Source organism: Zophobas morio, unplaced genomic scaffold, assembly GCF_036711695.1.
Source record: "Zophobas morio isolate AGI-343-1 ecotype UQ-CSIRO unplaced genomic scaffold, CSIRO_AGI_Zmor_V1 ptg000010l, whole genome shotgun sequence".
NCBI classification, from domain to species: Eukaryota; Metazoa; Arthropoda; class Insecta; order Coleoptera; family Tenebrionidae; genus Zophobas; species Zophobas morio.
Window position 1 is genome coordinate 7,833,979 of NW_026972115.1, and position 25,772 is coordinate 7,859,750.

The 25,772-nt window shown below is 33.6% G+C and overlaps 5 protein-coding genes across 17 annotated transcripts in view; 2 read left to right on the forward strand and 3 right to left on the reverse strand.

The window, feature by feature from the left end:
• Positions 1 to 404: 404 nt before the first annotated feature.
• LOC135126064 (uncharacterized) lies at positions 405 to 2,002 on the reverse strand. Its single transcript, XM_064051854.1, has 4 exons — positions 1,201 to 2,002; positions 854 to 1,159; positions 686 to 784; positions 405 to 463 (listed from the first exon to the last, which is right to left on the reverse strand). Exons 1-4 carry the CDS (start codon positions 2,000 to 2,002, stop codon positions 405 to 407), a joined length of 1,266 nt encoding a protein of 421 aa, XP_063907924.1.
• A 6,683-nt stretch (positions 2,003 to 8,685) lies between these two features.
• Positions 8,686 to 10,659, forward strand: LOC135126065 (uncharacterized). Its single transcript, XM_064051856.1, has 10 exons — positions 8,686 to 8,709; positions 8,757 to 8,970; positions 9,038 to 9,115; positions 9,220 to 9,276; positions 9,327 to 9,410; positions 9,470 to 9,502; positions 9,552 to 9,605; positions 9,656 to 9,730; positions 10,021 to 10,170; positions 10,221 to 10,659. The coding sequence occupies exons 1-10, from the start codon at positions 8,686 to 8,688 to the stop codon at positions 10,649 to 10,651; spliced, it is 1,200 nt and encodes a 399-aa protein (XP_063907926.1). The 3' UTR covers positions 10,652 to 10,659.
• Positions 10,660 to 10,975: 316 nt separating this feature from the next.
• LOC135126386 (uncharacterized) lies at positions 10,976 to 12,686 on the forward strand. The gene is made up of 4 exons (XM_064052404.1): positions 10,976 to 11,270; positions 11,323 to 11,338; positions 11,383 to 11,562; positions 11,614 to 12,686. Exons 1-4 carry the CDS (start codon positions 11,232 to 11,234, stop codon positions 12,108 to 12,110), a joined length of 732 nt encoding a protein of 243 aa, XP_063908474.1. The 5' UTR covers positions 10,976 to 11,231; the 3' UTR covers positions 12,111 to 12,686.
• A 2,301-nt stretch (positions 12,687 to 14,987) lies between these two features.
• On the reverse strand, positions 14,988 to 18,037 carry LOC135126385 (beta-chimaerin). Of its 2 annotated transcripts, none has more exons than XM_064052403.1 (8): positions 17,711 to 18,037; positions 17,333 to 17,540; positions 17,033 to 17,269; positions 16,766 to 16,980; positions 15,812 to 16,042; positions 15,624 to 15,761; positions 15,467 to 15,572; positions 14,988 to 15,420 (listed from the first exon to the last, which is right to left on the reverse strand). In XM_064052403.1, exons 1-8 carry the CDS (start codon positions 17,757 to 17,759, stop codon positions 15,246 to 15,248), a joined length of 1,359 nt encoding a protein of 452 aa, XP_063908473.1. In that variant the 5' UTR covers positions 17,760 to 18,037; the 3' UTR covers positions 14,988 to 15,245. The 2 variants fall into 2 exon arrangements, with proteins under 2 accessions (XP_063908473.1, XP_063908472.1); XM_064052402.1 differs by lacking the exon at positions 17,711 to 18,037 and adding an exon at positions 17,591 to 17,704.
• Positions 18,038 to 18,382: 345 nt separating this feature from the next.
• The window catches only part of LOC135126387 (phosphatidylinositol 4-phosphate 5-kinase type-1 alpha), a 36,443-nt gene continuing 29,053 nt past the window's right edge, over positions 18,383 to 25,772 (reverse strand). For 7 of the 12 annotated variants that reach the window (XM_064052410.1, XM_064052415.1, XM_064052413.1 and 4 more), the window contains one exon: positions 18,383 to 20,567. In XM_064052410.1, the coding sequence (XP_063908480.1) occupies positions 20,523 to 20,567 (45 nt within the window). In that variant the 3' untranslated portion in view covers positions 18,383 to 20,522. Of the gene's footprint in view, positions 21,034 to 25,772 lie in introns of all 12 variants that reach the window. The other 5 variants (XM_064052412.1, XM_064052411.1, XM_064052407.1 and 2 more) reach the window with 3 other exon arrangements.

The window sequence follows — 25,772 nt, forward strand, 5'->3', positions numbered from 1 at the left end:
AATTTTACCTTGATTTCAAAGATTTTACACTGTTTAGAATTTTGTACTAGTAGGCCCCTTGAGAACACAGCTACTTTTTAAGGAAAACACCCCGATTTTCAAGGGTTAACAGAAAAGCAGAAAAATCGTGAAAAGACTCCCGTTTTTAAGATATATTTTAAAATTAACATTTTTTAAAGAATTTGCCCAAGTTTTCGAACTTTTTATCTAAAAACTTGGTGGTTATCTCGAATTTATCTATGTTTTTATACGTACCTTGGAACAACACCCAGAATATGAGGTTAAACATAAGCAACTCATAGAACAGAAGCAACCATAGACAAGGAAGCAACTACTAGCACCTACCCCTACGCCAACTTTCGTTGTGAATTTGAACTTGGAACTAAGATTAAGAGCGGGTAAATTTAAAATCCGCGTTGAGCGTACTTCTGTATAACAAGTTCTTCTTCTATTTTTTCGTGTGCTGCGACAAATAACCAATTATGAACTATTTAACCCAGGAACAATAATAAAGGATTATTAATTAGCAACTAAAAGAATTAATATCCAAATGGTATTGTATCAAAATTTTCGAGAATAACTCTCTTGTCATAAACAAAACCAAATTCCTTTGTTTCTATTTTATTTAAAAGTTCTTTAGTTTTAGTATCTCTGGTAATTCGATTATATTGTGTACTAATTTTACTGTCTTTGTGTTCTAAAATATTATTCATGCTATCGGAATTAATCTTTTCGGACGTTTCATAGTTTAATGTAAATCCTTTAATTTTGCAAACAACTTTACCTGCATTAGTTTTATAACAATAACTATTTGGACCTGTTGATACCCAATCAGCAATCCATACGTCCTTACCTAATTCATCGGTCCAATCTCCCAATAGACAATCTGTTTTAACAGTGTTTTTACCATTATCTATATATACAATGCTATCTGTATCATAATATATTACACTTTCTCCTAATATGTCTAACATTTCGTACAATCTTAGTCTAGCATTTGCGGTTGTAAAAGCCGCTATGAATATATTGGTATTGAAATCATTTTCTACATAGCAACCTTTATACTTGTAATCAATTTGTAACATATTTTCGTTTAATTCATTGATATGTATATTATCAAGTCTGTCGTCTAATAAGATCTCATAAAATCTCTTAATATCTGTAACATACTCCCCATATTTTGTCTTTGACCAAATTTACCCCATAAGGAATTTAAACAGATTTTTGCAACAGCTCTCTTTCCAGGATTATTTTCTATTTTACCCAATTCAATACCTAGATTTTCTTTTACGGTTTTTCTATATTCTTCTTCTGATTCAAAATCATTTCTCCATTCACTTGTCTCTAACTTTATTTTCATAAATGCTTTTACATATCCTTTAAACAAATAACTCGATTTTTGTTCAAAATGCCAAACTTCATTAATAGTTATTATTTTGTATCCTTTTTCAATTGCTTTCTTTACTTCGTTTGTACACCAGGTTCCTCTGACAATTCTTTGAGATTCCGTATGAGTACATTTATCTTTTTGATTATTTAATTTTGCACACAATTGACATAATGGAAATGTTAGTTTTTCATCGCCAGATTTCCTTTTATTTTTAACAGGTAAAACAGGGTGATACAAACCTCTTGGTGGTAAAATTGCACATTTTATTAAACCATACCATTTTGAATTATACGTAGGAGGTTTGAATATTTTAGTAGGATGTCCAACTGGATAATCATCATAACATTGTACTGTTGGATATAAACTACAAATATCTATATATTTCATTTTCTTTCCATTAACTTTTAGTTTTGTAGCATTAGTTCTTCCTCCGAAGAACGCATTTCTAGGATTAAGTTCTACAATTTCTTTATATTTGCTTTTAATTTGTTTCATTTCTTCTTTATATTCTTTAGATTTAATCCAATTGCATTCCCACATTTCTATTAAATTATAGCCAGCTTTTTTTATTTGCTCGCTTCTTTCTATTGTTTGTTCATAAAGATCTTCCATAGTTGTTTTATTCTTATTATTAATAAAATTTGAACTATAACATTTTGTACAACCATGCCAAAAACAACCGTGATATTGATAGACTGTATTAGATTTTTCATCAAAGCCATCAACTTTTGATCCACATATTCTCACTTCATCATCGTTTAATGCATGTTTTATATTTGGATTATGAAAACTATTTAACCAAGAAATTGATTGTTGAGAATATTGATCGTTTTTTAGATTATCAACAACTGCAATTGTATCTTTCTTAATATATTTTGATCTATATATAGCCATACAAACACCTGCAATTGTAATGTATCTAAAAGGATCTATGTTAGCTATTTCTAGAAATTGTTTTCTTAATTCAAGACATCCTCTTTTTAATATATCCACATCAGAATTACAATAATCATAAAGTTCATTTTTAAAATCAAATAAATAATTTTCTTTTCTTTTTTGTTTATGCCATTCTAAAAAGTGATTGCGACAACTATCATCTCTGCATACCTTAGAGTTCGCCCTTAGCTCACGAAGCATTACTGAGTTACTGCTACCATAACATTGTTTACATTCTCTCATAGAATTAACACCATAGTATTTTGTATTTGGTATTTTTCCAATATAGTTCTGATTTTCTGTTGTATTGAAAAAATGTGGAAAATAACCTTTTTTAAGTTCGTTTAGGCCGAATGTTTTGGGGAAGTTTTTTAAAGGTCCTTGAACAAAATTACTACTATCAATAATTCTTAAATTAATTGATTTTATTTCCATTAACATTATTTTAGATCCATTATATATGCAGAAAGGTTTAATACCGTTTTCAACGCAATATTTTAGAATAAAGTAAGAATCATAACCTTTGCCATAATGTGCAATAGCTGTGTATCCTTTATGATCTCTAGAAACTAACCATTTACAGAAATCTGTGTTAGTCTTAAAAGAATCAACATTACCGTAAAAATCGTGAGATATAACTAAATTAGGTACGTGTTTACCCGTTTCTTGCATTGCCTCATAATCAAAGAATAAATATTTTTGTGTGTAAGAGCATTTAGTTGTATTAAATAAACATCCGCAATTAAGACATTGGTAACCGTTTTCGTTCTTCGTCTTCGACTCTGGGCTGGCCCTGCCAGTCTTTCTTGGTATTTTAACGCAATTTTTACATTCTTTACATTGATAAATGTGATATTTTACTCTTTTGTTTGTTTTATCAGGAAAAGTTACTGTACAACCTTTTCTATCACAATTGTTACAACCTTTTACTTTGTATTCTTTACTACCGTCTTTTATTTTAGTTTGACAGATTCCACCTTTTTGCCGCTTCCATTGCATATAACATTTATGTTTACGTATTTCAACCTCTTTATAACAATTTCTACATTTTTCCCAGCCACATTTGTGTTCTTTACTACCCTCTTCTATCATTTTGTTACCTTTTTTTATCATTTTATTACATTTTTGGATCATTTTCGGTTTTGTACAAATCGGCTTCGCCTTCATGAGTGGACAGAGTCGTCCCTTCGGACTGCTGCTCCGCAGTCCACGAATCAATCTATTTCCTTCTTTAATAATTTTTTTACCTTCGTCAACCATTTTATCACCTCTTTTGAGTATTTTATTACACTTTAAGCATTTATGAAATCTTTCACAAACTTCAGAATGATTTTCTAAACATTCTTGATTAAAACAGTATCTATTGCATTTTTCGCAATATATTCTTTTAGCAGAGTCTTCTTTGTGATTAGATTTGAAACACATTATGCATATTTTATCCTTTGTTTTGCATTTATGTTTATCTTTGTTTTGATATGGTTTATCACATTTTTTACGATAATAAGATTGACCATAGAAAGCTGTCATACTACCAATTGTATCAAAATGATTTCCATTTTTATATAAATATATTTTTATATCTTTTTCGGGCCCCGAATATATTATGGAATTAAAGCATTCCGCTGCTACGACTTTTATTTGAATATTTAATACTTTTTCTATACTTGCAATATCATGTAAGGTAAAATAATCTTCATTATATTCTCCAAGCTGATTATATAGCTCTTGAGCTAAAGTTGTTTGTAAATTTCTTCCCATTCTTATATATTTTAATTCATTATCATTATATTCCTTACCGAGTATAATGTTTGTATGATAAGTTAATCCAACAATAACGGCTCTTGGACAACATAATCTATCTTTATTTTTTATTTGTGTTATACTTTTCTTTGTTCTTGAGTCTTCTGCTATATTTAACAATCTTTTCGCATTAGTGGCACCTCTAGGCATATTAACTACTTCTACATTAAATGTACAAGTGTATATATCTAAATCTTGATTTGAAGTTAAGATACTTTGAATTTTGTTTAATAAATTATCAATTTCAGAAGTTCTTGATAATCCGGTGGCAATAGGTGTCCAAAGATGGGTGTGGTTAACTACTATATTTAATAAGTCTCCTTCTTTGAATTTTGTTTTCTCTTTTACTATTTCAATCATTTCATTTAAACCCTCTCTAATGACAGTAATTTTTTTCATAATTATGTCAGAAACATCGGACTCTAACGATTCTTCTTCATCTTTCAATAATATAATTTTATAGTAAACTTTATGTGTATTCCATTTTTTGCTGTATTCAGCTTTTGTTTCTATTATTTTAAATTTAGATTTTTTTGAAAACTCTGTAAAATAATCATCTTCGATTGCAAAAGGTTCCTCACCAATTTTTTGTAATAATTCTGCTTTCTTCATTTTTGAGTAACCTTTGATATTCTTTTCTTTGGCAAGTTTTCTTAGTTCTTTCAACGTTTTATTTTGAGTCGATTTCTCTAATATTTCCTTCAATATTTCTTCTAAACTTGGCAATTCAATTTCATTAAGAAGTGTGTTTAAATTATCATTGTTTACATTATCTGAAATTTGATTCAATAGATCTATTTTTTTACTATTTCTCTTTATGTTTAAGTTTAGTTTGCTAGCAATTGATTTTAATTTTTTAATACTAACCCTGCTTAATTTTCTATGCCAATCTCCAGCATCCGACTCTTCTTTTAGAATTAGCCGTATAAGAACTGATTTAGTCTTTGAGTTATATTTTGAATAGTTCTTTAAGCCCTGTTTTTTTGCAATAGATTTTAATTTTTTTAAGCTTAGCTTATTTAGTACAGATTCATTATTTGACGGTAGTGGTAAAAAATATTTATCCATCCAAGACGATTTATGAGTTGAAGATAAACTAGAAGACGATTCTGGTTCGACATCTTTATTAATTTGTTCAATTATTTCACCCGCTTTTTTTTTATGATAAAGAACCGAAATTAATTAAAGATTATTTATATTTTTTGCCAGATGATTTTAAAGAAATTTCACATATTTATCAAAGACCTTCAGGTGATGTTTTAATAGTTGTTGAAAATTTATATTATTTAATTGATTTTCCAAGTTTTAATGTTAAAAGTGGATATAATGCTCGATCTATTGAAAATTTAGGAATACCAAAAGGAAAAAGAATTGATGCAATATTTAGAACTTATTCTGGAAAAACATATATATTTTATGATAAAGTCTTGTACATTGAGTTTGATGAGTGTCTGTTTAGATCAAAGAAAAATGGCCTTATTTCAGAATTATTTGCTGGAATACCTCCAAATATAAGCGGAGCATTCAGATATAGAAATTTATATTTCTTTAAAGATAAAATGTATTATGAATTTGATGATATTTCGAATACATTAGTTAAATCTGATAAATTTGACTTGACAGTTTTCGGATTTAAATGTGGACTTATCGATCAAATAATAAAACTAATTAATCGTTTGTGATCATTTTCATATGATTTTTTTTTAAATAAATGACTGACTCTGACTCAAGTTATTCAAGTGAAGCCGATGTCGAAGGTATATTCGGTAATTTATGTGATTTTAATAAAGAAAAAGAATGGAGAAAACTTGACTTAATGAAATCGATGATTGGTTTTATGTTTCTGCTAATAAAGAATTATCTGAAGATTTGATTAGAGAATTTAGATCAAAAGTTGATTGGGAATGTGTATCATTCCGTCAAAAATTATCTGAAGAATTTATTAGAGAGTTTCACAATGTACTCGATTGGAGTGCAATATCACAATATCAAAAATTATCTGAAGATTTTATAAAAGATTTTGCCAATAAAGTTGATTGGAGTGCAATATCACAATATCAAAAATTATCTGAAGATTTTATCAGAGAAAACAAACACAAACTAAATTTATTCATTATATTATGCTATCAAAAATTATCACAACATTTTATACAAGAATTACAAAAAGATCTAGACCATATATTTTCAGGTTTTATTACTTTAGGTACACTTTATAATTTAAAGAGATATGAAAAAATATTTAATCAAAAAGTTAGTCACAATGATGAAATAGAAATTAAATTTAATTATCCAATGAAAGAAGGAGTTATTTTTAAATTTAAAAATTGTTTCAAAGATCCTATTAGATATCTCGATCTATTTTACTTTATCCGTAAAGGATATATGAGAATATATAAGGAAGAAGAGGAAAAAGCTACAGAAGTAAAACCTTTTCCTAGTCCTTATCTTAGACCTGAAACAAATGGTCCATATGGTATTTATGCACATGATTGGAAAACTTTATCAATTGAAGGAATTTATAAACATGGAGATGTTTTTACTCTTCTAATGGGATCTTAAATAATTACATCTTAATGTATCATTATTATCTTATTTTATTTATTTTTACATGCTGTAATAACATTCTGACGATTGGACGAAACAGTATTCATATGTGCGCTGAAATAGCCCCCAATAGAAAAACCGAGCAAATTCTTTAAAAAATGTTAATTTTAAAATATATCTTAAAAACGGGAGTCTTTTCACGGTTTTTCTGCTTTTCTGTTAACCCTTGAAAATCGGGGTGTTTTCCTTAAAAAGTAGCTGTGTTCTCAAGGGGCCTACTAGTACAAAATTCTAAACAGTGTAAAATCTTTGAAATCAAGGTAAAATTCCTAATTTTAAATGTTTTTAAAAGGGAAATTTGTTTGAACCAAACCGTATTCTTGTTTGAAAAAACGGTGTATTTTCCTTGAAATGATGACTTTTTTGAAAAGGGTATGTTTGGAAAAACCGGTCAAATTTTTTAAAAATTTTAACTTTTCAAAAGTTACTTTGAAAACCAGACTAAAAGCATTAAAAATGTATTGTGTTCTGAAGGGGCCTTATTACGACGATAATAAAGACGAAACGAGTCATTTACTCTTTTCATCGGTTTATTTTTATTTTTACTTTATTTTTAAATGTGAGAATTTGTAATACAGACAACTAAAAATGAAATGAATATACTTATTTCAGAAATGGACGTTTCGATACAGACTGGCACGGGTGTTCACGAAGAAATTACGGAACCTCCAGGTATAACTAATAATCTTAATATATAAAAGCATTTGTAACTGTAGTTAGTGACAGACTGACTAATTCATCAACGTAGAGCTTAAACTACTGAAACTAGAAACATGAATTTTGTTTTAAGCACCTATTAAGAAAGAATTTTTGGAAATTCCGCCCCTAAGAGGGTAAAATAGGGGATGCAATTTTGTGTGGGGGGTTTCGTGAGTTTTTAAGTCATACAACCAAAAAAAGTTCAGTTTTTACTAACCTTAACATAGATTTGATATATATGTCACTTATGCGCTAAAATACATAATTGTCCTAATTTAGAGACACTACAAATGACCACCGCCCACCACACCATTCCGTTTACAGTGACAAATGAACCTTTCGCAGGTATGTGAGAATTAATAATAAACTTTACGTTCAAAACTTTTGGAAAGAATTGGAAGAGTGTTGTGACATTAAATTTGCGATAAATGGCAAATTTTGGCTTTTATTTTTCAATGACACAACCTTCAGTTACAGTGACCAAAGTTCCACGTACGTCGTTCGCTTCTTTAAGTAAAATCAAGAGCATAAGTTAAATAAAACTACATAATTATGTTTCAGAAAAGAGCTATCAGACTATCACACCAGCCATACCACTTTTCCAAGGTATGAAAGAATTTATTGATTTTGATTTTTTAGAGATGACTATAACATACAAGATGCCACTGAAGTTAAATTATTGCACATTTTGCACTCCGTACGAATAAAAAAATCACATTTCGATAATGGGTCGCAAAATCGAACAATACTTTTGTTTGTTTTTATTATAGAACCTTCAGGAGCTTCAGATGTAACATTCGGTGTTGCATCAACACCAAAACAGTTGCTATATGTTCCGTCAACACTCACACCACAATTAAAAGCGCCTATCGAGGCAAATTTACCACCTGCTATATTTAATACTGCATCGAATGCTGGTCCACCTTCACTAGCATCGAATGTTGCTCCACCTAGACTAACATCGAATGTTGCTCCACCTTCACTAGCATCGAACGTTGCTCCAACTTCATTAGCATCGAATGTTGCTCCACCTACACTAACATCGAATGTTGCTCCACCTTCACTAGCATCGAACGTTGCTCCAACTTCACGAGCATCGAATGTTGCTCCACCTTCACTAGCATCGAACGTTGCTCCAACTTCACTAGCATCGAATGTTGCTCCACCTTCACTAGCATCGAATGTTGCTCCACCTTTCCTAGCATCTAATTTTGCGCCAATAGGTGTACCGATGCCATCTATAAATCTACAGAATTATGGATTTCCGCCAAATTTTCCAGGTACGCGAACACCGAATATATGTACAAAATTAATAAAGTTGTTGTAGCTTTTAATCAACATATGTATCGAGTTCCGCATTATCCTCAGCCCCTACATCAAGTTCAGCGTTATCCTGAGCCCCAACATCAAGTTCCGCGTTATCCTCAGCCGTCACATCAAGTGCATTATCCTCAGCCGTCACACCAAGTGCATTATCCTCAGCCGTCACATCAAGTGCATTATCCTCAGCCGTCGCATCAAGATTCCCACTATTCTCAACAGCAATTTAACATGGGTATCTTCTTGAATTCTGAAACAAGAACAAATTTACATTATTTTGCATTTTAGGCTACAACTATTATAATTCATATCAAATTCCGCACGGGTTTTCCTATTTTCCCCAGAGTGGACAATTTCTCCCATCAGGTTTCTTCTTATTTATTTACGTATATTTTTAACTCTTTAAGCTTGAAAAACGTAACTAAAAGAAAAAAACTTTCTAATTTCTGATATTTTATATTACTCGGCAGCCCCCAACTACAACGTTCCGCTGCAGCAGCCACAAGTTGCTCCTAATCGACCTCAGGGTAAAGCGTGATTTTTATGAAAAAGTACTCATTTGTACCGTAAGTTTCAGGTCAATACGCCTTTAATCACCCGATGTACCATTTTCCAACTTCGCGTCCGTCGTCACCCCCGCCGGCAAATCTTTTCCGACAATGTAATTTTTCTACTTCTATTTCCTACAAACTCTGTAAACTATCATTTATTTCATTTCAGTCTCCAGGAAACCAGGTACTAACCAGATTTCCGGTAAAATTTCAAAATAGTTACGAAAACAAAATTTGAGCAAAAATTTCAGGTTCAGGGCAGAAACTGGAAGTCCCGCTTAGCCCACACGGAGGACTACCTATTGGTAACGACCTAGTTTTAGTTTTATAAAAGTGTGTACGCTTTTTGTTCCAGGACGCACTTTCTTCGACTATCCTTTTGGGAAACAACGAACACCCCACAAAACCATCACGATGGCTCTCAACGATAGTGAGACAAATTTTATTTGTTGTACAATCAGTTTGAATTTTGGGTAGGCAGCATTTTAGGTTTCATTTTGTAAGGAGTACACTAATTTTTAAAATTTGCCTCCTTAACGATGCGCCTGACAAATTTTTGTAAATAATAGAATTATGTGCAACTTTACGGCCGAACATTACTAATAAAAAAGTTACCGCTGCCTACCCAAAAATTGACCCTGGATTGACTGGACTTTACGCAGTGGTTCTTATATTAAATATTTTTGCTTTTCAAATCCCACACGTTATGTTATGTTGTAGGTGTGTCAAACCTCGCCTTAGAGTTCAGAAAAACCAACGACATCAAACTCATCGTCCATCCCGACGGCCAATTTGTCCCCGAGGTCACATTCAAGGGAAAAATGACCAAAGGGATAGATGGCAACACCGTCGCAACGTTCCATCCTAGTGGTAAGTTCGCACGTGGAACTCTGGTCACACAAATCATAAATCAATTTCAGGAAAAGTTTTCATAGTTCAAAACGGCAACTTGTATAAGTGCTCGGGAACGATATCTGAAACCAACGGACAGTGTAGCGGAAGCCTGCACAAGTTCCAGAAAAAGACCTTTGTGGATAACTGCTACACTAACGATTATCCGAAGATCCGGGGACATGCATGTGTGACCTCGGATTCACAACCTATCTACATGACCTACTACAGCAACAAGATCTTGTGCGAAACCGACTCTTATCACGCCATGTCCATGAAGCTAGACCGTCTCACCGCATTGTGTAGTCGGAAAGCTTTATCGGCTAGTTACAAGTATTATCCCGATGGTCCGGTGGATGAGCCAGGGTTTCACTGCGACCAAAAATCGATGCAGGCTGTGTGTGTGTACCATGAGGATTTGCTAGAATCAAATGACGCCAATAATCCCCTTGACTACTAAAAGCAAATGTGCACGATTTTATGTAAAATAATGAATTTAATAAAAAATATATAAAGTAGAATAAAAGAGTTGCAATATGCTCAAGTGTTAAATTTCAATACCAGTGTCAAATAACGTCATTTCGCGTGAGAGAAAAATCAGAAGACTGTTTTGCCAAGAGAGTGACCTTTTGTTGACGACATATCATTTTTTAATTTATGTTTTCTTCCCTTAATTTTTTTACAATGCAACAAAGAGCTTCTAGTTTGCTCGAGTCACAATCCCTTCTTTTTGATTTCGCTAGAATCCCAAATCCATTTTCGACGTCACACTTGTAACACCTCCCGCTTGATCTGATTACCCTGACGGCGGCGAGCAGTCTACCTTAAAATTAGTTTTTTGTGTTTGAATTCGCTTTTTCGAAGTTTACATTTCGATATTCACAATTTGTCCATGAAGAAATTCTACTTCAAACAAAAATCTGCTGAAAGTTTGCACGTTCATAGGGAATTCCGTACCGCCACAACAATGAGTAATCCTTGAATAAGTGCAACAGAACAGACATTCGACCGTCGAACTTCTCTGCACAAACATTCACAACATGCCCACGAAATCACTTCTGTTATTTTTTTTTCTACATGTAAGTATTATCACTCAAAATATAAATTCACTCAAGTAATTCCATGTTTCAGATGTTTTCTACGAAAGGTAAGTCTATCGCATAAAGTGATCAACATACTGAGTGATTGCAGTACTGGGCGATGACCCCAACGACCATCACGCCAACTTTGAAAGACGCAACCTAAACCTGGACGATTTAGGCGCCCAAATATCACGAACAGTTCACGAAAATCTTAGATCTGTTCGCGAGATGGAGTTCCGGTTTAGAGTGAAATTAGGAAAACAGGGTACGACCATTGCCACATTTCCAGGTAGTACTTGTGGTATTTCGACTGAACTGTCAGTAAAGTATGTGTTTACAGATACACAGTACATTTTTCGTGAAGGCGTTATGTATAAATGCGACGGTACTATTGTACAAACGGACGGTTCTTGTTCTGGTACTTTACGTAAACCGGAATTCAGCAGAAAAGAAGATTTCTGTTACGCCACTGTTAGTGCAGTTGTTGATAACTGGTACTGCATTACGACCGGCGGTGGTGTCAACTTTGCTTATAGCAATGGGAAGGGTAAATGTGAAAGTACGGATGGCAGGCCTACGCTGCTGGTATCTGCGGAGGACTACAAGGCGCTGTGCGAAAGTAGAGCGTATCCTGTTACTTATAAATATTTTACCAAGGAATTGGACGATCATGGTTCTGATGTGCATTGTTCCGGCGAGCGGCCTTACGTGTGTACTTTAACGGAAGAAAAAAATTCCAGTCTTATGCGCTCGACAGGGTCGACTTTTGAGAAATATAGTTTTATTTTGTTGGCGACATTACTGCACATGTTGTTTTTAAGGATTGTTTTCGTTTAAAATAAAATTTTGAAAAAACAGAAACGGGAATCTGTGTAAATGTGTCTTTTTAGATTATCTGGTAAAATGACCGCTAATAGTGTGGTGACCAAATTTAAATTAAAATTTCGTGCTAAAAAAAAACCAACGGCGCGAAATAGCATTTGAATCAAGAACATCGTTAAACATAGGCAACCATGTGCACGTTTAGTTCTTTTCTGGTAGAGGGTTGGTTTGTAGGTAGGAGAGACGTCACTTTTGGTTTGTTGTTGTGAATGAAACCACGTAGTAAGTTAGCTAGGTTAAGTTTAGTTGCTTTGGTAGTTAATAAAATGGAAAGCCTTTGTTTAACTACAATTAATCGTAACGACAACGACGCCACAGTTTCCCCAACACGCGTAGCTAATTCCTAACGTTATCCCACTCTGGGAAAAGGGCCGGGGAAGTACGATAGAATTCATAATATCGTGAACTGGGGTAAATTTGTGATATTCAAATATTTGCATTGATTCAGAACGTTTAATTTGATTTCATCCACTAAGAAGGTCTTCAACCTGCGTATCTTAGTCGCAGCTTTGTTTTTCTTTTTTTTTTTGTCAGTAGATGTGGAGGAATAAATAATTTTGTGTCCTCCATATATTTTGTGTTTTATTTAGCGGTACTTTTCCAACATTGGAGTCCACTATTTGCATCTGAACGCATCCCGCGATTTTTCAAAAACACAATGTAAGGTTCCATTTTGTCCGACGATCACAGCCAAGGCCAAATTTTTGAATTTTTCGCGGGCTTTCAATTTTTTTTTTTCACGTATCAGTTTAAGGCGGGAGGTTTGGGTTATCACAACACGTAAAATATTTACTTGTTAACAATGACCACGATGACAATTGTAATACTTAAATTTTTCATGAGGTTATGCTACATTTCGTACCTGTCAAAAATTTTTAAAAACCCGGAGTGGGACGGCCGTATAACGCTTCAAACGTTATCTATCTAGTGGGTCGTATGCCATATGCAATTACTATTCGACAGGTGTACTTTTGCCTACTACTGCTACAATGAAATTCTCACGACTACTTCTCTTAACAGTTCTCTATTCTGTAAGTACATCCAACAAAACATACTTAGTTCACTTTATCAATCTGCTGTTTATAGTTCACTTGCGCTGGAGGTAAGATTATATAGCCCAGAAAGGTCACCTACACAAAACTATTTTTGTAGCCGACAACAAAATCTGGAGCCATTGGGTCCAAAACTTAAACCGCCTCATACAACTAAAGGCTAGGCAAAGTTTGGGTATTTTTAATAAGCTACGGAGCACCATATCTCGACGAGTCCAGCAGAATTTAGCAAGCCTTAATCCATATCTGAGCAACTCTGCTAACACACCGAAAGTCAACGTTCAGTCTAGTAGCACATCTGGTGGTTGCGGCAATTTAGGAAGTACCATTTCTCAGCAGGTGCATGATGATTTGAGACCAGTGCGTGAAATGCGAGCTACATTCAGAATAAAATTCGGAGAAGAAGGTACTACAGTCGCCACGTTTAAAGGTCTCCATGAAAATATAAGCAGGTTCTGAAATTTTTACATTAGATATTTACAGATAAACAACTGATTGTGCGCGATGGGGCCTTTTACAAATGCAAAGGTACCATTTCCCAAGTGGACGGTTCCTGCTCCGGTACTCTACGCAAATCGTCTTTCAAAAGAAAGAGAGACTTCTGTTACGCAAATAGGATGTCAATTATTCAAAACTGGTACTGCATTTCGACCGGTAGCGGTTCCAGTTCCCAATTTGTCAATGGAAAGGTGTACTCAGAGATTTCTTAGTAACCTAGATACGGTGATCCTATGCAAAAGCGAACATACGTTCTTGGCCAACATGTACACTATGCGTTTTGCTTTCCATCTTCTTTTACAGCATGGGAACGCAGGAGTATGATTTTGTAGGTCTTTGTTTAAACCTAGCAATTTACGATTTTGCGCAGTAAACCCTTAAATTCTGCTAGCGCAAGTCGGTTCTTAATTCATACAATCTCCGGTGTTTGTCAGTTTGTTCTAAGAGATTTCTTAGGTTATAAGATTTATATCACGGTTATAAGTTTAAATTGCATAGAATTTCTAAAAATGGGTTACAGAGTGTGTGTTGTATGCAAAGAAAGATCTAATAATTCTTTTGTTTCGCAAAAATATTACAAAGATTTTTAATAATCCCGACATGAACAATCAGTGCATTTCTCAGGGATTACTAGATAATCACAAAATATAATTGATGAAGGCAATAGCGCAAATTTAAAATTATTAATTTAAAAGTCCGCTTGCAACACGAAGCAAAACTGGTAAATTGAAGTCGACAGTCAAATTTATTCCAACGATCTTGTCCGTGTAATATTTTAATCTTAACATTACAAATCATTTTGGAGATTGCTTAGAAACTTTTCGTTTGCCACTTGTTAAAAAACTCGAGTTATGATTCTCTTTTATACCATTTTAAATCAGTGCGCCAAATTATCAACCAATGTGAACAGTCGCTAGAATTAGACGAAGATAACACTAGTATGTAGTGCACATTACAACGAGTAAGAGAAAGACAGAGAACCGAAAGTATGTCGACACTATTTTCATACATGTTGTTCCACACTTTACTGCCCATAGCCGTATCTAGCTTACTAAGAAATCTCTGGGTGTACTGCAAAGGTCCCCGGAAACACCCCAGTCTGTTGATTTCGGCGCGAGATTACAGAAATTTGTGTGGTAACGTTGGGTATCCTGTAACTTACAAATACTTCAGCACTCATCCTATAGGAGAGCACAGATCTGATATAAGGTGCTCCACTGGTACTCCTTATTCGTGTACTTACACGGAACACAGAAATCCCTACCTGTCCAATTAAACACGCTTTGTTATAAAAAAGTTTAATGTACCGTTACACTGTTAAAATAATAAAAAGTATGTTGGTTGCAGTGAGAGAATACTATCCACTAATATCTTTTTGGTCGTATCACAAGAAAAACAATCACATTTTCACTAGTATAAAAGGCGCGTGCATTCAGAAAACCAAGTGCTGAAAATGATAACGACATGTTTATGCATAAATTAGTACTGATACTGGTTTAATTCTTTATGAAAGAACTCTATAAAGCTTGTCTTTTTCTGCTCAAGTCTTGAAAATACTTTCGCACGACGTTATCATAGTTTCAATTAATAAAATATCACTTGTCATGTCTGGTAAAACGTCGCTTGTGGATTCGATGGGTCCAATGAGCGTCGGCGCGAACACCGTGGCCAGGTTGTGTGGGTTCATTTTATTGATGGCAGAATGTAAAGATACCCTACAAAGCAACAACAATAAAATGATTACAATAACGACAAAAATACCTGTGCAAATGCTCAACCACATATTTTAAAGTGTCATAATGAGCTTTTGGCAACGACTTCAACGCATGTTTAATCGACGATATTTTCAAATCGTTATTTTTGTGTTCTGTAAAAAAAAAAACAAGTCACAAGATCCGTTCTAACGACAGCAACTTACGCATCGCGTCTATCAGAAGCGGATGCACGATAAAAGTAATAAGAGGTATCGGCAATAACCTCAGGTACGACTTCAACGCTCCGGTTATCACGTTGATGTTTGGATATTTTTCTTGGCTCAAGTCTGCTTTCTCGCCGTCTGTAATTACATGATTTGATTCTTTTCACCGGCGCATCCGCATGCTATACCTTTGTCAAATGCCATTTTGATGGCTTCTATTTCTTCTGCGAATCCGCTCAGGCGGTAAATTCCTTCGGTTGTCAGACCTCTGGCCTCAACTTCCGCTACCGATTTTGTCACTACGAACGGTAATTTGGCATTGTGTGCTGTTAAAAGCGTTGTTAATTCGATTCCAAAAACGCCTCGTAAGTATTTGAGATCGGGAACGCAATCATTGGGAAACTTTTCGGAGCATCGTACTGCATAAACGAAACGAAGTTTATCAAATTTTGTACATAAAACCTGGTGCTCTTATACTTGTAATAATAATTTGACTTGGACCGTTGCTTTATCAAGACATTGTGAAAGTAAATTTCCTTATTAACTGTTAATTTGATAAAAAATAGTGCGTTTCACACCCAACTGATAAAAAAGTAGGTAAATTAATTCAATATTCAAATATCAACATCCAAATTTAGAAATAACATGAATTATATAAACGTGTACGTCAAAAAGATAAGACGCCTTTATTTATTTATTTACTGATCATTTGACGTAAATATTACGATCAGATACCAGTTTACGGCAAATTAAACACAATTGCACATTTATAAATCAATATTAGTGTACGTCTAATGACTCACTGTGGGAAATTTTATTACAGTTTGAATCCTCTTATTTCAGATACTTGCTACGTCAATCAGCAACTGTAGTACTTTTTGAAAAACGATTACGTTTAATCGGTCCTAGAATTTACTATCAGTAAACAAAGATCTTATCATATGCAAATAATTGTATGCCTACATCTGACACAAAATAAAATAAAAATTACAATGTAAAGCAATTACGGAATGCGACATGACATAACGATGATGCCATAATTAAATTGACCACCACATTCCATCTCTACTGCTTATGATACAATTATTGTCCCCAATTAGCGCTTGTGTCACTGAACCCAAACAACAAAATTAAATACTCACCATGAGCAATCATTCCACAGTCCTCACATCGCTTTCCCTGGAAGGTAAAGCCCCACAGAAAATTTCCACACAATTCGCACCAATTAAGACCCTTAAAAGTCGTCAGTTTAAAAGAATGCTGTTTCTCGTATTTCTCGGGAAAATTAGGTCCTAATATCTGTTGACTTAATGGAATACTCTGAGGAATGTTTGCGTCTGTCATGTAATTCTTATTTCTAGAATTCAACCACGATCAAACAACATATTTAAAAACTACCACAATTTTACTTGGCATTTTCCTTCGTCAGAGCCCTCAGTTTGCGCTTATTCAGCGTCATATAAGGACTCTCCTGATAATTGGCGGTGGCAAGTCTCTGCAAGATCATGGGGGCTTTCAGTTCTAGATACATGGTAACTAGTCCATCAGCGACTAGCGACCGCACGCAATCGTATCTTTTTTCTCGAACATACAGCCCCGAGTTGGGGTCATAGAAAAGCTTGTAGTGATGAATTTTATTATTAAATCTGAGAACCGATCGAAAAAAAAAAAAGAAAGAAATGAAACGAGGGTGTCGGCGGTGAACTCACTTGAGACTCAAAGTGTGGAACCTGCCGTTTGCCGAGGGGCTGCTTCGGACCAGATACGCCCCGTTTTCGTGAGCACTGAGGAGATTCTGGGCTTCAACGTGCGAGATGGCTCCATGGTAATCTCGTCCCAGGTAATTGGGCAGATCGGGGGGCACCTCATCGCTTATGATCGGAATGGGCACGGGGGCGGCTAGCTGCATCCGGTACACTACAAGCACACCGTGGGGGCCAAATGTAAACAACGCAAGATGTACGTACACTTCAAGAAATCGACTGAAGGAGGATAAAGATAATTACAACACGCCTCCATGTCTAATTTGCTAACGGAGAAAACTCCGACACCGACCATCTTAAGATAATTGAGGTTATATCACTTACGGTCACTTTTCCAAACTGTGTGAACTGGAGAATCCGTCTCGAAACCCATTTCGACAAACAGCTTATCTCGTATTTACACAGAGATAACGAGTGTGCATTTTATTGCACTGTAAACATATCACATCGGATGCACACAGCTGGGACTGTAAATAATACAGACAGAAGAAAAAATGACAGGTGACAGGTGCTGCCGCCATGAAACAAAAAGACAAGACAAACGGCAACAAGAACGTTTGAAACGCACAAAAAATCGGGAAAATAGCAACAGATTTTATAAAAAGCTACAAACGAACAAAACGTGACGGAAATCAAACTGTTATGATCTAATGAACAAATATATACGAACGGAAAAAATAAACTCCAGCTAATGCAAAACCGTACAAAGACAAACTCACGGTTTTGGTTCCCGAAATTTGTAACAGATGGCGGTTCCCCAGAAAACCAAACCACAGCCAAACTAAGAACTTGAGTAGGGACTAAATTTATTTTTAAATACTTTTAAAAACTGTGACAAATTACCTAGAGCTAGAATTGGGGTGGTAAGTATATAAAGCTGTTTAAAATTTTCGTTTTCTAATCCTCTTTTCAATGAATCACAACTGTCGCTCTTCCAGTCTTGTACATTTCCACTTTGTGTAGTTCGGGACGAGGGTGGGAAAGAAGCAATACAAGTAATTTTAATCACTGTTTTTATTCATATCGCAATACATTGCAGGGAATGTTTAATTTTGTACTAAATAAAGTCACAGTAAAATTTTAATATAATATATCTATAAAATAACCTATGCATAACAATAATCTGTAAATAAATAACCATACAAATATATATACATCACAATAATATGAAAAATTCCAATCTCAACAACTCAAAATCCCTCGACTTGCCAATACCTCAACTACTTTTGACGAGCCCGGTAAGTACGTTCCTCGTTTGTTAAAAAAGTTCTCCAAGTAATAATTCCGCGAATAAATACTTGTTCCTGGTTTTCCACAGATTCGTTATCAGCATTCGATTGTGTACCAGGAAAAAATATTAACGAAACGAAATCATAATCAAAACGTGATAATATCGATACGATAAAAGCGAATACTTGCTATTGTAAGAATTGACAGTTAAAACTTATATATTTTGAATTTGAGTAACTTTATCGCTTGACATAAATACATGATAATTGGGAAACAACTTAAACTATTGCTGGGCGCAATATATAAGTTAACGTTTTTTCTGCACTATTCTACCTAAAACTACATTATCCACATAATATAATATAGGTGAACGCAGTTTGAATCTTATCATCCTTTAAAATTATTGTAGGATTTTTAGAAGAGTATACTTTGGCTGAATTTTGTTCCGCTTACATTCTTACCACATTCCTGAGTAATATTTGGAATAATTTTTGGCAGTAACTTGGCTTATTATCGTTTCTTGTTCCTTAAAGATGCGTCTAAAACATGAAATAATCAATTACATAACACACCCTTGTGTCCAAGCAACTAACCCAATTTCCTTATCTTAGGCGTGCTTTTTGTGCTTAACATAGCGACAATAATTAAGTGAAAATGAAATAATAAAAAAGTGTTACGATCGTCTGTATCATGTATAATTCCGACTCATGCCATGCCGCGGTTCTTTTTGTCTTTGTAACATGCATTCGAGTGTCAATGAGGTAAAAATATGTGTGGGTAAATGAAAAAAAAAAAAAACTACTCAATGCGGGTACTACTCTACAAATAATACATGTAAAAATGTTGAAATATTTATATTTATAAAGCGAAATTCCACTAAGCGTTTAAAACAATGAGTATTAAAATTCTGCTAACAATGTACCTAATAACAATTTAATATAAAAATTCGTTTCTGCCAACAAATTCCAAAGCGTATATTCAAGTAATTATGATCACCATTACTCAAATATAATCAGCTACTAACTTACGCGTTTGCTACAAACACTTACAAATATTATGCACAATTACCTGAGCCTTAATACACAATATTTTTTTCATTTTCAAGAACGCAACTGGCCATGAAATCGACGCAAACAATCAAAAACATTACATGTATGTACCATGATAAATCGACTTCATGGCCAGCTTGTACGTAAGTACACAACAATTATTAACTGGTTTTACAGGCAGAATACACATAAAATAGTGCAGAGTTTACAATTCAATAACAATATGTGGTTGTAAAGTAAAATCAGTCAGTTGTTAAGGATAAAAAAGTATCAACATCGTCTATTAATACTGTCGCGGATACTGGGTGAACAATAAAGACGATCGAATGTCAAATAAAAACCTACGCGATTAATTGTTTAGAGACGAAAGTTGAAAGTTCACTGGACTACGAGAAATGTTACGAGTTTACTTTTATAAATGTAACAAAAATTCTAACATTGGAAGCCGGCTTCAATGTCGCACCCAGTAAAGAGAAAATGAACATCTTGTAAAGAGTAAATACTAGAACCCAGCTCCTAACGTATAACAAAATAAATTAGAAATAAATAGAGCGTACGTGCCGTACGTTAAAAAATCTTACAATGAGCATACTAAAAGTAAGACAGAGAATTATAAAAATACAAAACACTCTAAATCCCACATGAGACCAATTTCAATACGTTATTGAAACCAAATTCTGAAGCACAATTTTGCATCGTTACAATGGAAACACACATATTGCAATATTTTCGAAGCGGCAATTTTACAACTTCTCAATTGCACCGTGGAATGTAAATCGAAATCAGTAACATTACATACCATTTTACAATACTGCGCGCTGTAGGAAACATTTATTTGTAAACTTGGCTTTTATTCATCACCACTTTCGCCACCGCATAAAAAAATATCTTCGCTCAATTCGCTACAAGAAACAAAAAGAAATCAAAAGACGACACCATGAGGATTGGCACTTGTTATCTATCTAACACAAAAAGAGTTAGTTAATAAAAACCAAGTTAATAACGCACACAAAGGAGGCGCGGTCGAAAACGTTTTATTTCACAGTTGGCACGTTGCGGCCAATTCTACACCAAAACGTTTTCGATCGCACTAGAAACGCACCAGTGATATAGTGATATGTAGATCGATTCTTTACAACAATATCACAACGGAATCGGGGTCGGATATACACTGCAGAACCCCGCGTCGATACCACTATAACACTACGAATTTAGAATTTCCGTTCACAAAGCTTGCTCTTGAAGCGTTTTTACTTTACAAAACAGGGTAGAAAACACAACAAAATCGTGATGGAATGATGGATGATCAGTGTGCTATTACACCTACGTTCAATCGTAATCGGTGTCCACGCGATTCTTCAGTTGTTCCTGGTGAATTTCCAAAGCAAGCATGATCAAAATCAACGTCAATAACGTCGGTGTACACAGAAGATTAACGACAAGCGAAACGACACAGTTAAAGAAAAACGCCAATTGAATATAATTAACGTCATGCAAAAGTTCGTAAATGACTTAACCTCTAGCACACTAAACTAAAACTAAATAAACACAGTTTGCTACGAACTGAAAAGGTTTTTTTTTAATAGTTTTTAAGAGAGTAGTAATTCGGTTTGTCGAGCAAGGGTTTCGACTGATGTGGCGAGAAATAAATTAGGAGACAAAAAGCATGCCTAGAGAGAAACTACGTCAAAACTAAAAACTGTGTACACGGACGAGTGAGGTAATCCGCCAATTGCCCTAGCAAGGAGAATAATTGTTTCGTTGCGACTGAAAGCTGGATGGGTTTTCGTATTAAAAACGGTTTTTGATAACCTGGAATGTGAGTTCGTGTTGCATTGTTATCAAGGAACAATGGGATAGACGTTCGTATCTCGGCAAAAGCTTCAAATTTTCTAACGAAGTTTCAGATCGGAATCCTTCAAGTTTATGTAATCACAGTATTGTAAATGTAACATTTTATTGTTTCGGGGCTGAAATTTGACTAATAAGCTTGGCGAGTTTTCCACCACAATAACGTGAAAGGGATTCATTTATGACTTTCACGTAAACGAGGGAGTTTTAGGACGCTTCAGGATTTCATTTTTGAAAACGTGCACGACTTCATTATGTTTTGCTCGTGTGACAGGTACACGACATGAAAAATGAATAGTTTTCATAAAACTTAGCTACTTCTTTACGTGTGCGAATAAGAAGTGACAAAAACTCTTTTTATACTAACTTAAAGCATATGTCTTTTTCTAATTAAAGAAAATTCTCGAGGTAGTAGCCATTGACAAAATAAATATATATATATATATACGTCAATAATAACTTTTGGCCTCGCGCCAGATTTAGGCAACAAGTAATGGGAGTATATGAAAACCACATCCTAGCCTCAAACCTGTCATATCAGTGTTCAAATTTGTATTTATGGTTGCATCATTTACAACAACCGAATGCTTGACACGTTGTAAAGTAGGTAAATATTTGGAGTTATAGTTTAAACTGTTTTCGAGTAAAAGAAAGAAAAAGTGGTAGGAATCAGTTTATTCAGAAACAATTTTTTGGAATTAAAACAGCCACATAGAGGCTGAAGAAATTAAGATAATCAAAGAGAAAAGAAAACAACTTAAAACTAGGAAAGCTTACTTCGTAGTAAGTGCAATTATATTCTATGAACATTTAATACTACTATAAAACACCAAAGTAGATTATTCATATTTCTTATGAAGTTAGAGATTGCAATTATTAACAAAGTTGACAACGTATGGATAAAGTTAAATATATATCTTTTAGTCAAAAGAGGTGTCTGCATAATTTGTTACAGTGTGTTTGCAGGTATATTTGTACAATGCAGCAGCTGCTGCATTCACTATCCAAATGTAATGTATAAATAATGATTTGTCTGGTGTATGGTGCGGTCTTAAAATTAGGTATTTTTACTATATTTCAATTGGATAAATATTTTTACACATATTTGTAAATTCTCGTGCTTTGCCAGTTTTAGACGTTGGAATTTTAATTATTAGCGTATCGTTTTTGTCTTGAATGCCGTCATTATTTTTCAATTTATCCATTCCACATGCTCCTACAACTTCTAATAAAAAATAAACCTAAAACATAATGATTTATAGACAATGTGATTGACCTTGTTTGAGATCACCTTTAACATCGTGTACATTTAATCACGGGCTTCTGTTAAAAATTTTGGTAAGTCTTCTCTTGTAAATATATTTGATTTCTTGGCAATGTAACCTATATTTTTTGCTTGAAAACTTGGTGTACTTAGATATATCTATGCTGTTTTTTATTAACAGAGTTGACTTTAACTACGACTATGCAGCCCAAAGTGTTAAAGATTTCACAGAATTTGCTTTTTCAGCGAAATACTCGTATGCAATGAGGTGTTCTCCATATATTTTGCATGGTTGTTTCTGCGCAAAAAAAAAAAAATTCATACCGCTTTTCATAAACTGTGGCTGAGTTTTTAGGTAATAAATTTGATATATTATCTGCCAGTTTTTGCAAGTTCGGTTGAATGCATGTAAACTGCTTGTTATTATTGCTATCCATCTCTATTTTGCAATTGCTGCAGATCTTTCTGCAAGCAAAAATATTAAAAGTGCCGAAAAATAAGAGGTATGCTTCATACTTTCATTTAAAATGGGCATGTAAGCTAATAATCTGTTCTGTAATAATAATAAAAGCTTATTATAGGTTATGTAGATACAAGAAAATTGTTCAAATTCTTCCTTTCCGCATACTCCTACAACTTCGAATAAAAAATATACCTAAAACATTATGTTTTATAGACAATGTGATTGACCTTCTTTGAGATTACCTTTGACATTAGGTACATTAATCACGGGCCTCTGTTAAAAATTTTCGTAAGTTTTCTCTTGTAAATATATTTGATTTCTGGGAAACATAACCTATATTTTTTGCTTGAGAACTTGGTGTACTTAGATTATATCTACGCTGTTTTATATTAACAGAGTTGACTTTAACAACGACTATGTAGCCCAAAATGTTGATTTCACAGAATTTTCTTTTTCAGCGAAATACTCGTATGCAAAATGAGATATTCTCCATATAATGTTTTCCATGGTTGTTTCTGCACCGAACAAAAACTTATTACAGGTTATGTGGATACACATTGTTCGCTGCCATAGAATGTCGCTGCACTTCAAGAAATCCGCTGTTGCCATGCAAGGTTGCGACGTTGCGAGATTACGCGCAAATTTAGTTAATAAATTATATTTATAAAATTAATAAACCGGATGTGTTTCTAATAACTAATAAAAAGGGTTATCAAAGAGTATAGAATTACTGCTAAACCGAAAAACAATTTATAACCTTGTAAAATGTAATTGTGGAGGTAGATAATACTAATATGACAACACCGCATTTAATTTCTGTGCCGATTTTTGAACATAGAAAAAGCACATTACTGCGCGATTTCGAAAAAAGAAACATTACTATTTTTTAGCAGCTTTTAACCTCTCTTTTTATATTTCTCCAAGAAAGGCGTACATGTCAATTTCAAAATACCAGTTTAAGTTGGAGTAAGAAATTTACTTTTATGGTTGTGTGTACAGGCACTTCTACAATTAGCAGTACAAGTTTTTGTTAATCTCTTAAATTATTTTTCTACTTATGGAGCCAATCTGGATATTTGCTTAAGGGTGTGCTTTAAATTTTAGGAATTAATATCTTGGAACGTCATGCATCGTTTCCATACATTTTTGAGCTTCTGTTTTATTTTCTAATCACTTGGAATTTCATTTCCAAAAACAAAAATTGTACTTGAAATGATAGATATGAAGCTCATTATTCCGAAACATGTAATTATAAGATCAAATGTTACTATGCATGAAATGTATTATTTGATATAAAGTAACTTTTGATATCGCATTCTTTAGATTTTTTTCATGGGTACTTTACAGTTAATAGTATCACCATGAAATTGTTTCTTAGATTTGTTTTTCTTTCTTCCGGTATTTGAATCACAATTTGATAATCTTAAAACAACGACAATTAATTTAACTTTAGCTTGAGTTGTGAACCTGAAAGTTGTTTTGTATGAATTTGTGTGACAAAAGTGTACTAAAGATGAAAATAATTACTTATACTCTTTTATAATCATTAATTACATTTGTAGCAATTTTTGGCCTCTCGTATTTTATATTATTTTATCCAAGAAACAAGCGAAATTTGAAAAACCAGTTTAATATTTTAATGGAGCAGTAATTATGAACCCAAATGTTGCTATGGATAAAAACTATTATTTGATTTAAATTAACTTTTGGAATCACAGTCTTTGGATTTTTTTCGTAGATACTCCACAGTAAACAACATAATTATAAATCTGTCCCTTTGATTTATTAATTTCTCAATCCGCCGATATTTGAAAGACGATTTGGTATTCTTAAAACAAGGGTTACTAATTTAATGTCCCCTTGGACTGTGAGCCTGAAAGTTGTTTTGTATGAATCCATATGGGGTCAAAGTGTACTAAAGATGAAAAGAATGACTTCGTTTATAGCAACTTTTGGCCTCTCGTGTTTAATATTTCTCCAAGAATGTTTTTAATTTTGTAAGATATTGGGCCAATAAAACATACACAGACAACATTATTTGCAATTCTTCCAACCACCTATGGATTCATAAAATATCAACTTTTGCATCTTTAATTGAAATATTGTTCAATTCTAATCTAAACCATGAAAACTATAATAAAGAACTTCAGTCCATAAAACAAATTGCAATAAATAATGACTTTAAAGTAAAATTAATCCACAATCTAATTGACAAAATAAGATACAAAATTAAAAAAAAAACAATGTTGCTCGTTGTTCAAAACGGACCATGATACTAAGGAAGACATAGGTAGATATTATTTTCTGGATTTTATTGAAACATTATCTTACAAAATTAAAAACATACTAAATAGAGTGAATAAAAATGTTAATATTTCATTTATAAAAATTAATTCAACCAGAAATCAGTTACTGAACAACAAAGATAAAATTACTTAACTAGATAAAGCCGGAGTCTATCAATTACAATTTGAATGTTGAGATTGTGCCTTAAATTTTACGAATCCATATCGTGAAATAATACACCTC

Bases quoted from the DNA above. Each gene is read 5' to 3' on its own strand.
- LOC135126385 (XM_064052402.1), bottom strand. From the start codon at position 17,681: ATGGTCGGTGTCGGAGTTTTCTCCGTTAGCAAATTAGACATGGAGGCG. The intron at 17,270-17,332 runs GTGAGTTCACCG...ATCGGTTCTCAG, and splicing joins TTCCACACTTTGAGTCTCAA to ATTTAATAATAAAATTCATC. The intron at 15,762-15,811 runs GTATAGCATGCG...ATGTAATTACAG, and splicing joins CAAAATGGCATTTGACAAAG to ACGGCGAGAAAGCAGACTTG.
- LOC135126065 (XM_064051856.1), top strand. From the start codon at position 8,686: ATGGATTTCCGCCAAATTTTCCAG. The intron at 9,731-10,020 runs GTGAGACAAATT...GTTATGTTGTAG, and splicing joins CACGATGGCTCTCAACGATA to GTGTGTCAAACCTCGCCTTA. The intron at 10,171-10,220 runs GTAAGTTCGCAC...AATCAATTTCAG, and splicing joins CGCAACGTTCCATCCTAGTG to GAAAAGTTTTCATAGTTCAA.
- LOC135126386 (XM_064052404.1), top strand. From the start codon at position 11,232: ATGCCCACGAAATCACTTCTGTTATTTTTTTTTCTACAT. The intron at 11,563-11,613 runs GTAGTACTTGTG...ATGTGTTTACAG, and splicing joins GACCATTGCCACATTTCCAG to ATACACAGTACATTTTTCGT.
- LOC135126064 (XM_064051854.1), bottom strand. From the start codon at position 2,002: ATGGAAGATCTTTATGAACAAACAATAGAAAGAAGCGAGCAAATAAAA. The intron at 1,160-1,200 runs GTAAATTTGGTC...AGTATGTTACAG, and splicing joins CTGTTTAAATTCCTTATGGG to ATATTAAGAGATTTTATGAG. The intron at 464-685 runs GTAAAATTAGTA...TATTTGTCGCAG, and splicing joins TATTTTAGAACACAAAGACA to CACACGAAAAAATAGAAGAA.